This window comes from Astatotilapia calliptera, chromosome 19, assembly GCF_964374335.1.
Source record: "Astatotilapia calliptera chromosome 19, fAstCal68.1, whole genome shotgun sequence".
Classification (NCBI taxonomy): Eukaryota; Metazoa; Chordata; class Actinopteri; order Cichliformes; family Cichlidae; genus Astatotilapia; species Astatotilapia calliptera.
Genome location: NC_137440.1, coordinates 18,489,912 through 18,501,655, shown reverse-complemented (window position 1 = coordinate 18,501,655; position 11,744 = coordinate 18,489,912). Strand labels below are relative to the sequence as shown.

General features: G+C 38.8%; 1 protein-coding gene across 7 annotated transcripts in view; it reads left to right on the top strand.

Moving 5' to 3' along the window:
• Positions 1-11,744, top strand: part of LOC113011690 (dynactin subunit 1-like) — a 33,303-nt gene that overhangs the window by 2,818 nt on the left and 18,741 nt on the right. For 3 of the 7 annotated variants that reach the window (XM_080293959.1, XM_080293957.1, XM_080293955.1), the window contains exons 1-4: positions 305-466; positions 4,924-5,175; positions 7,282-7,360; positions 9,656-9,687. In XM_080293959.1, coding sequence (XP_080150085.1) covers positions 434-466; positions 4,924-5,175; positions 7,282-7,360; positions 9,656-9,687 — 396 coding nt within the window. In that variant the 5' untranslated portion in view covers positions 305-433. Of the gene's footprint in view, positions 1-5; positions 467-4,923; positions 5,176-7,281; positions 7,361-9,655; positions 9,688-11,683; positions 11,705-11,744 lie in introns of those variants that run through there. The other 4 variants (XM_080293956.1, XM_080293954.1, XM_080293958.1 and 1 more) reach the window with 3 other exon arrangements.

Genomic DNA, 11,744 nt, shown 5'->3' with positions numbered 1-11,744 from the left:
ACACAGCACAGTGCAGTGCTGCCCCTCAGCTGATGCGCTCACAGCAGACCCAGCTTGGCTTTATTTTTTTCCCCCGTCTTCATATCGCTGCTGTTCGCCTTTGGCACCTTTAATCAGAGGGCTGGATTGGCAGCATCCTCCCCAGCAGAGACTTCCTGATATGGTGAAAAAAGCTCCCGCAGACTTTGGCTTGTGGGCAGCAGAGAGGCGGGACGGTGGAGTTTTGGGAGCTCGGGCTGTACTGTGAGCAATAGGAGAGGGATGGTGTGATTCTGCAAGGAGACAGAGAGGAAGAGGGAGACGCTCCGGCAGCATCACTGAACCCCACTCCCCTCTCCTCGACCCCCTTCTGTCTGGCTGACGCTCTCCCCAATAACACGCTCTTTCAGTCAAGACTGGCAGTTTTGAGTGGGGGGCTCAGCAACCAGAAATCATGTCACACACTAGGAGGAATACGTACACCCGGGTGAGTGGATATATATATACGCTCAAGGTAGTTGAATGAACGGTCTGAGTGGCGTTTAAGTTTGTCCTGCTCAGCGGGCCATTGTTTCTGTAAGGTTTCTTTGATTTGTTTCACTCTGTCATCCCCTGCTTGTCAATTCCTGCCTTCAATAGGAGGGTTTCTAATCCATTTCACTGCTGCATTCCTCTGTCTGAATTGTCGCCTCTTTGTTCGGCTCAAATGCCCCTCTGGGGCAATATCAACATTGCTGCTGCGATGTTGAGAGCTCATACCTTTGCTATGACTTGACTCTGACGACCTGTGAACTAGTAGGTAGGTAGTTGGCTCGCTTTTTGTTATCAGCTAAACACACAATCCATGAGCCCAGAAGACTTCCTGTTTGTCATCCGTGTCTGAGTCAGGCGACTTTGCTGTCAATGGGAGGGATGACATCAGTGTGTGATCTTACATGTCAGCTTACTAAGCAAAAATAGCTCCTAGACTGTATGGATTTTAACTTATATGGAGGCGGTCTGTGGCAAGCACGCATATGACAGCTTTTCTTGCTTAAATACAACATCGTGCTGACAATCAGAAAGCTACATGCGTGTTTTTCATCTTATTTCAGCTTTAAAGTCAGTGCGAGCCTTGCGTGTGTTGTAAGAGTAGAGTGGCACTAAATAATTCAGCACGCCCTCCTTGGGTCTTCTGCCTCCAGCACATGGCAAACGGTTCTAAGCAATGACTGAACATCGGTGAATACATCATTACAGACTCGTTAGCTTTCAAGTTTTCATTATGACTTCAAGTATAATCCCCTGATGGATGTGTGATTGCAGATTGTTGAGCTGTGTTGCCCTGTGAAGCCATGTAGACTGAAGTGATTTGACGCTTTAAGTAAAAGCTTCAAGGACTCAGCTGTGACGTAGAAACTGTGGAAGCATCATTTATTGCTCATGACTAGTTAAAATGTCTCGCTCCATGTTGGTCATGAATTATAAGAGGAGTTAATTCGACTTTAAACAATTAAGGGGATCCAGGCTTTGAATAAAAGCTGCCACTTAAGTGAATATCAGCAGTGACTGTCTGACTTTATGTGTGAGGAGCTATGGTTGTTTATAATAAAGATACATGTATGTAACTTTCATTCAGTGTGAGGTGAGTGCCTTTAAATCATTGAAACACCAACTTTATACTTAAATATGTTTTTCAAGCCAGGATTTTATGACCATTAAAATTCTTGGAGTGATTGTGCAAAGCGCTCCTTACTTTACAGCATTCCAATGTATACTTTGCAAAGTTTCAGTGACCTTACATTAGGGTACTGATTGTCTAAGACCTTTAGGCATGTGGTTTAACCAGATTTTATGTTTTAATGTTTTCATGAATACTGAAACTCAAGAATAATGCACAATGTAGTGGAAGCTTCATGCTTTATGTGGAGCAGATGATCAGATTAGATTTTGAAGACCTAAAAGCTAACAAGTTCAAACTTATACCAAATATGTAGTACGGTAAGCCACATGTTTGAATAAAGGGGTTTCCTTGAACGCATGAAATTATAATCCAGTTAACAAAATGTGTGTCTTGGTCCATAAATCACATCAACTGTTTTTGAAGCTTTTGCTATCTGAAGAACAAATGGCAGTCCAGTGTACTTGTGTTGATTTCTTTTGAAGAGAGTAGACACCTGTTCATAATACGTTTTGCCTTTATTGAGGACCTTCACTGTAGACTTAGACGCCACTTTAATCACCATGCAAGCCAGAGATGACATTATCTGAGGCTCACTAAAACAGGACTGGAAAACTTGTTCAGCTGGTGTTAACTGTTTGGACATTTTTGGAGCGAGTGTGTCACAGAAAACAAGAAGTAAAGTCAAATGTTTGAGGTTTATGTTTAGAACTAGAATGACCATAATGTACATTTGTGTTCAGAAATTTACATCGACTCATTGTGGACATACATGTCACAGGGCTTTGAATTATTTCTTTAAATTGTTCTTTTTGCAGAGTGGAATAATTGTACAGCATACATCTTCATTGACTTTAAAAGCAAGAACTGGGAACACAAGTTTAAATTTATTTTGGACTTTCTCTATTCCACACAGGGCAAAAAAAGTTACAACCACCTCCAGTTTGGTTAAATGTCCCTTAGCAGGTTGCACCTTGACCAGGTGCTTTGGCTGAATATTTGACAACATTTCTTGGAAAAATTGGTAGAGTTCATTTACATTTTAAACTGGTTTATTGCCTTCCTTTTGGGAAGGCTGTTCCAGAAACTTAATGTCAGCCTGCTTTTTTAAAATTCCAAACCAGTTTTGATGTGTGTTTGAGATGATTGTCCTGTTAGAATACTGTGTTCAAGTTTCAACCGTAGCTGTTGATTTGAGGTGAAGTTGAAGGATTTGGAGGTAGTCCTCTTCCTTCATTGTTCCATTCACTTTTTTCAGTGTACCAGTACCACTGTCAGCAGAACAGCCCCAGAGCATGATGCTACAGTTGGTACAGTGTACTTAGGTTTGAAAACCTCACCTTTACTCTTTCAAACATACCTTTTGTCGTGACCAAATAGTGCTGTCTTTGTTCTGTCTGACCAAAAAACCTTTCTCCAGAATTAGTTTGATTTATTAATGTGGGCAGCTACAAATTTAAATCAAGCTTAAAGGTGTTGATTTTACACAGGCCCAATGTGTAGTGGATTTGAAGCAGAGGTTTCTTTCTTGGGTGGCACAAAAGATGGCTCTTAGTCCATTGCAACGTGAAACTGGCAGACTCAGAGACCCGATACTGACACGGTACAGAGGGAACTTAGACAGGAGATGTGGGACCAGGGCAGGCACCGAGACACAGACTAGACACTAAACAGAGGGAGCACAGAAATCAAACCTAGGAACTAGCAAATCTTAATAAGAATTAATCAGAAACATAAGCAACTCTTAATCAAAACAAAAACACTGAGTCAGCAGTCCCAGGACCATGACAGATGCTGGTGTTCCTGTAGTTTTCAGCTCATGGCAGGCTTGAGCCTTGGTGGTTCCTGGGTTGATCCTAACCAATTTTCCCACAACTGATGATAACAGTTTAGGTCTTTTTCCAGACAAAGGCAGAGTGGTGACTCATCCAAATCCAAAAGATGTACGATGTACTATCATTCCACTCTGAAAATGAACACTTCTAAGAAATCATTAAAAGCCCCAAATTAACATAACAGCACAGCTTCTTGCAGCAGTAGTGACAGCAGAGGATACAGTGTCTGTCGAAGAGTCTTCATGCTATAGGTGTTTTTCTGTTTTTGGTTAAACTTTCACAAAGGTTTTTGTGTAGTTTAACCTTTAAGTTAAACAGCAACACATAGACAGTGTGTGTTTAGCTGAAGCAGAGAATGATATCTGCTCCTCTCTGCACTGTTCTGCTGAGTCACCATCAATTCTAGGACATTGCTCTGTAAATTGGGTTATGCAGTATTATTTGATTACAAAATATTGTAGCTGAAGCCAATTTGAAACGTTCTTGTGTGCATTTTGTTCTTCACACATCCAAATTGCATTGTGACGTCTCAGGTGTTTGTTGCCATGGAATTACCATAAAGTTTGCCTCCTCAGCTAGAAAGAAAGAGCAGTGCTGTTCAAGCGTGCACTGACATTTAGAGAGAGCAGCATCAGGATGAGGCCTGGTCCTCTGTCCCTCAAAGGTGAGCCACTGTGTCTCATAAAAGCACCCGCTGTTGTATCACCCAACCAACCCTAATCCCTGAGCTAATCGGTCTTTGCTACAATCACACAGTGATTGAAAACAGCAACTTGACCAAAAATTACTATTAACATGTGCAATCATCTTGCAATATTGTTGCCTGTTAAGGTCGGCGACCACGCCTGTGACCACTCGCGGTCAGTTACTCTCTTCTAAGGGTGCATCAGGAGTGCAAGAAAATAACAATAAGACTGAGTCAGTTTGCTGTCAGTCTGCTATGAGATTAAATTGGGTTAAGTTGGTAGTTACATGCAGTTGTTTGTTATAATGTGATGATTAACTGTGATAAATTGGGGAAAATCACAATTTCAAATTCATTTGAACTTTTTATTTTATTTTTATTTTTTAAAGAAATTCAGACGTTCCCTCACAAATTGTGACAGAGTTTCTGCATGACTATGATTTAACTGCAAAAGGACACAAGTGTTTGGCGACCTTACTTTTATATAGAAATATAACCAGAACACAACCAGTTCAGTCATCTTGACAATCTATTGAATGTGAAACATCAATTTTTTGCAAACCTTTGCCAACACAATGTGGAAAATGGTTCTTTCAAAGTAAACTAAACAGTAGCATTTAACATAAATACATTAACCTAAATCTAATGCTAAACATTAAATACCTCTTAATACCACTCAAACTAAATCACCTGTGATGTTGAGCTGATTATAAATGCCTGTTTTAACAGCCCAGGTCTGTGTTTTCTTTCCTCATCCCACCCAGACCACCAGCAGTGGCAGCAGCAGGATGAGCTCAGACGGGGGCGGGCGGCCCGTCAAAGTGGGCTCCCTGGTGGAGGTGATTGGGAAGGGGCAGCGTGGCACAGTGGCCTACATCGGGACCACCCTCTTTGCCTCTGGAAAATGGGTGGGGGTCATCCTGGATGAAGCCAAGGGCAAAAATGACGGCACCGTACAGGGAAAGCGTTACTTCACCTGTGAAGAGAATCATGGGATTTTTGTGAGACAGTCACAGGTAAATACAGGTGTATTAAGTAAATGTCTTTACCCCAGTTATTTTTTTTAACACATAAGAGATTTTGTTTTCCTTTTATGTGGCACAGTGTGCTGTGTGTGTGGGCTGATATTTTCCTTTATTGTCTTCTGTGGTGCTTTTGGTTTTTGTTGCTTCGGGGTCTTTGGTTATTCTTTTTGATCTGCAACAGCTCCGAGTTTCTCTCCCTCAAAATTCTGCATAATGTGACCATAATTCAACTATAGTGACCTGGAGGAGATGATAGAATAAACTAAAATTACAATAGTTTAACTTTTTTGCTACTTATGTTTTTTGGTTTTTTTGTAAATTAAAACTTCTTTCTTGTGAAACCGTCCATCTATATTCTTAACTGCTGAACCTGATCAGAGTTGCAGAGGGTTTAATTCAGTTCCATTTTATTTACATAGAACTAATGCACAGCAACAGTTCAAGCTCAGAGAAACGGGTATAGGTGTACAATAAGCTCTAAATAAAGAGATCTTCACTCTGTCCTTACATGCATTAAATATTCATTAATGGAAGCTTGGTTATGATTACATCATCCAGCTGTGCCTGTAAATAACTTTGTCATCCATCATTTGATCTATAATAACATGTTCAAGATATTTGACCTTATTGCAGACAGCGTTAATATTTGAGTATTCAAATTCTGGAAATACTAGGTGTTTATCTCCTTGGTTCTATAACCATGTGTATATGTTCCACACCATGAGGAGAACATATGTGAAGGAGCTGCTGGCGACCAGCGGTACGAGGACACAAGATCATCTGCATACATAATATGGTTCAGAATATCTAGAATATTATCAACCATGCACACAGTTTTACAGGCACGCAAAATCTTCAACCAAAATATTAAAAAGAACCGGGATAAAATTCTTCCTCCTCTAACACTATTAGGGCTGAAATGCTGTCTCTTCATTTTACTTGTAACGTCTGTTTGGAATAGAAATAAATCAGAACTCTCACAATGTATTCAGGCATCCCTTTATGACTCAGCTCAGCAAAATAACTCTGTTTTAGACAATCAAAGGTTTGCAGGCATAGAAATAAAACAAATACAAACTGATGACTTCTTTTCTTGTGTTTGTTTATAATTTCCTTCAAAATATACATACACAGACCAGTTCCATGTTTGGGTTTAAATTTAAAAAATGTATTTATCCTGCAAAAGTCTTTCTGAAATATTATACTGGCTAAGGTTATGGACCTGTGATTATTACGATGGCTTACTTTACCTGTTTTATCCTTCATAAGTAGCGCTAAGAGAATAGGCCACACTGAGTCTGGCAATAAATAAATAAATCTGTTTGGGAGGAGCAAGTTTACAGTGAGGTTTATGTTAATCATATGACTGTAATCTACATCTCTAGGGTTGCCAACCTAATGTGGAACTGGACTGTTACTACTAAAAAGAAAAAGTCAAAAGATTGGAAGAAATGGTACCTGCAGGATATCTCTTATGTGCGGGCTCACAATAATAAACAGTCAGTGTAATGTAACTTGCAGTATTGTCATATCTGTCTTTGTGACTGTCAGTTTAATTCTATTTGTTTTAGTGCTGGGACAAGCACCATTTTACGGTAGCTTATTATGATCAAATTACACAAAGTTGTTGCAGTCATCAAATCAGAACGAGATGTCTACATTGCTGAATCCAAACACATCAATCACTCTTTGGCTGCTTGTCAAATCCATCCACTTCAGGGCTAAAAAATCATTACCAATTAATGTGATGGTGGTTGTACTTAAATGTTAGCAGAGAACAGTTTATACTTTGTGTGTTCTGTTACAGTTACCAGTAACTGTTAAAGCTTTTTACCTTTTGACTGTGCTGAAAAAAAGTGATACGAATTTAATGCTAAAAAGAAACATCAAACCTATGTAGAATTACACGTTTATGCATAAGATTCAGCTTTACTGTAGATTAGCAGTTGTGTCACTAATCCTCTTCAGCGTGTCTCCTGCTTGGCTTAAAAGGCTCGCTTGTGCCTCTTCTTCTCTGTCACCTCTTTCATTTAACAGCAGCACTCACAGTTGTGTTTTTGGAAGACATGACTAAACGTCTCTCTCCCGCTGTCTCAGATCCAGCTGGTAGATGATGGGGCAGACACAACGTCTCCTGAGACACCTGAGCCCGGCACTGGCAAGGTTCCCAAACGAGGTGAGAACGCACACACACATCCAGATGGTCATATTTGCAGGTCGTCTTTAGTATTCTGCTGGTACTGCTTTATCAGTAAAATTAAAAAAAATGCCCAAACACAGTAAAATCCAGTCTATCCTGTCCTTATAGAGCCTGATAGTAAGTGTGCATGCCATATTTGAAACCAATAAGCAGGGTTTATTCTCACCTGCTCTCCTGCTGTAGTTTAGATAGACAGCTGAAGATCTAAGATATAAAAGCACTTTGGTACATTTAGTATCTTATTACAGGGATGCTGCCTGGTTTTACTTATGTGATGAGTGAATAACAAGTAAAAATTGTGGATTTGAATCCCACGTACGGTAAGTTAGCCACCACCAGATGTCAAAATCTTTATCGGTGGTTGTTTTAAAGTGCTTTATAGATAAAGGTGATGATCATGCCACAGTTTAAACAATAGCTGTGTCTTTATTTAAGAGTACTTTGCTATATCTTGAGCCACCCCTCATATCTTTGTATTTGTCTTCTAAGGAGCCCGACTTTTTTGCAAATCTTTTGAGCAGTAGTTCTCCAAACTTCATTTCTCTGGCTGTTTTCAGAGGAATGTTTTTATATATTTATTTTTTTAAAGTCACGTAACACTGACCCGTAAATCGCTCAAGCATAAAAAAGGCACTTAACTTGTGTCTATGTCTCTACGCATTACAGATAACTTGGCACAGAACAAACTTTAAATTCCCATTTTATGCATGTTGTTACTAACAGCCTGTCACAAGAACATGTAATGTGCTCCACTTCTTGAATCTATATAAAATGTTAAAGATAACATAGTTTAACAGGCATAAAATTTATTTTTTTTGCACAAATAAGGTGATTTCGAAAGACTTATTAGCTGAAAACTTGGTGTGTAGCATGTCCTTAGAAAAATTAGGAAACTGGATAAATGAAGGACAAAAGAAGTGGCAGGTCTAAAAAACATAAAACGATCTACAGCAGATTAACATTACGAGGAAATATGTTATCATGTCATGTCTTATCAAGTGAGGGAATTATGAATGTGGATCCCAATGTGGATTTGAGATCTTAACACACATATATGTGGATAACACATTATTTTCTCCCCACTATACTCGTGATGTTTCAGTGGTAAACACTTTTTTTGTGAGATTTTTGATGGACATCTGGGCCATGAAAAGGCAGATTAAATGAGACTGGACAGTTGATTCAGATGTAACCTGGCAACAAGACACTTTTTCATTTAAAGCAGTGACGCGAAGAAAAGGCCTTGAAACGCTGAGTGCTTCTGTAAATGCTGCTATGCACCAAAATGCAAAGGGAAAGATGAGCAGTAAGTGTAGCTGACAGGTATAAGTAATAACATTCAAAAGGCTCCAGTCTATTTAGGTGAGCTACTTTTTTTTACACCCCATAAATATATTTAAAAAATGTCTGTCTCTTGTTCTGGTACCTTTTTCAGTGAGTTTTATATCCACTCTGGCTTTACCGTTATCCATTCAATGTTATTGAATTCTTATAACATGCCTTCCCAAGTCTTCCCATATTACATCTTCATATCTTCAAATATATTCAGCCTCTGTGGGTCTCAACTTTACAGTTTTCTCTTGTTTTGCCTGTTGTTGCTAATTTGCGGCAAGGCACATTGTACACATTGTAATTGCCAATATTTTCTTATTTTTAAACATGAAGGGCCTCCAAGACACAAATGAAATCAATCAGCCAACTGAAAACAAGAAAATATCGGCATTGGAACATCCGGTTCTGTCGCCCTTTCATAATAATCTCTGACACGCAAGTTTGTAAACCACAATCACATTTCTATTAGTTTTATTTTGTGTGAGTGGAAGAAAGAGACATTATTCAGATTATTACTATTACACAAATCTTCCAGGATGCAGATTTTTGTCTCTCTTACCTGCTGCTGCAGCCATTATGTGAGTTAGGGCCTTTAATTTGGAACTCTGCCAGCCTGAAAGCCAGAAAGAAAAGTTATTGTCTTACGATCTGGCTTTTGTCTGAAAGTAAATGGGGCTCTGAAAGTGACGGTGAGATCACCAGCATGCAAATAACACTTTCCCTCAATAACTTGAGTAGGGAAAAAAGGGCATGGAGAAGTGAATTTTAAATAAGGGTGCATACAGGTTTCAACAGCTGCCAGTCAGGTTTGACCATCTGGTGAATGAACAATAAATTATGTTGACTCTGTTTGCGCCATAGCCTGCTGTGGGACTTTTATAAGTCTTAAAGATTTTTATCTTAATGTTCTGGGAATGTGTTTCTTCTTTATCTCGTCAGAAATCCTGGAGTCAGCCAAGTCTGCTAAACTGGTGAGTCAGATAACGCTGCACTGTGACGCAAAGTTTGCAGGAAAGCCGAGGCAAACGTGCCGCCTGACACCTGAATACACACACACCCACACTGCACGTACACACATTCATGCATACAGACTTCCACCTGCACACACACACACACACACTCACACATAGACGTACTAAAGTAAGTGCTATGTGTTGGTGTTTATTGTTTGGCGATTTGCACTCTGCAGGGAGATTCATATGTGAGATATTTAATTTATTTCTGACGGCTGCTGTTTTGTTAGGTTTTGTTAGGATCAGGTGTTTGGGGAAAGTGCCTGCAGTAGATTAACATTTAATTTGGCTTCATCATAGCATGGCTGGGAATTTAAAAGGTGATTCCTACATGAAACTAGTGTAACATAACACTGTGATGTGGTAATTAGTTTTAATTTACAATAAAAAAAATAAAGTAATGGGATTATTAAACAATATGCAATATTATATGAGGCTCTTGCATATTTACATCTGTAAATATTTCCATTTAATTCATCTTAATGCAATTACAGTTTAATCTGAGTTTACCAAATTCAGAAATGTGCTAAACCAAATTGTAGCTCTAGAGCTGAATGAGTTCTCTCTGTCCAGTAGAGGGCGCCGTTTACTCACGTAAGTCCAGTGTTACTCTGCATGTTTGGTAGACACTAAGAAAAATGTAGAAAGAATCCAGCACATCAGAGCCATGACTCAGGAGTAAAAAAGCACTGATCTAACTAATAATTTATTTAGTGTGCTTGACTTTTGCCTTCACGTCAAACTGACACTTAAATCCATTGCAGTAATTTTTCATAGGAATTGTTATATGTTTTAATAGAAATCTGGTGCTGAAGAGAAGTATACTGGTTAAATTTACCTTAAACCTGCAGTCTGTTAATACGGTGTGAGTTCACTTTTGATGAAAAGAGCAAAAGCAAACATGGTTTATGGATGTGACTATAGTGATGTATGGATATCTGGATTTAAAGGAATTTTGAGAAGTTTTGGGTTTGAATTAAACTTTAAAGTTGTACACATCAAGGAAAAAAAAATCTCTTTGCTGTTAAAGGTTAATCCACTGACAGTCCTGGATTCAAATGTCAGCATTTTGAGAGAATCTTTGCACAGGGAATAACCTGTAATGATAAGTTCACTCTGTCAAGTGGAAACCAGAACGGAGGCATTTGATTTAAAAAGTATATTCCAAATTAGTCACATTTAAATGACTTTTTTCTATGACCAGATATGTTGTTTTATTTATGCAAATTGTACGGTCATTGTAAAAAGAAAGTTAACTGTAAGGTTTCATGTATGAGGACATAATGAAAATAATCTGGTCCTTAGTAAGTGATAAAGTGAAAACAGTCACTTCAGGTTTTTGTTGCTGTTGGTGGTTTTACAAGGTACTGAATCATGGGGTGTGCTTCTGTTTTTCACAGGCTGCTTCTGATTTTTCACTCAGTTTTTGTTAAATATATTACAACTTGTACTGTGTCCTGTTTATTGTTCATCTCAGGTTGTGTTGATCTAATTTTAATACCTGGTAATGACCAGATAATCTTTTATGTCCTAATATGTAAAACCTTACCCTTGAAAGAAGTAGTACTTCATGTTTACATATACTGTATTTGTAGGATCTCATTGTTTCCATTTTTATTGCTTGTGTCATAGAAAATGGAAGAATAATTTTTTTTGTTGACCAGCCATGGGAGAATGGCTCAAATTATTTTAATAATAGGCAATGAAAATATTTTTACACGAAAGTGTAGTTTAATGTGTTTTTAATGTGGAGAAAATGAACAAAATGAGAATGAAGAAGTGAGTATGAAGAGATTTGTGTTTGTGAAAGTTATTGAGGTCCAACACACAGGTCCAAACCACCACAGTTCCCATCACCTCTGGCATGCTGCTGACAAACTCCTGATCTTTAACCTTCACCCTCCCTCCCTCCTCCTTCCTTTCCTCGTCTCCTTACCTCCTTTGACCGACGCAGCGAGGAGTGAAACCCAAAAAGGTGCTGCATGTTTCTCTAACCTCGGTACAGTGGTAATGTT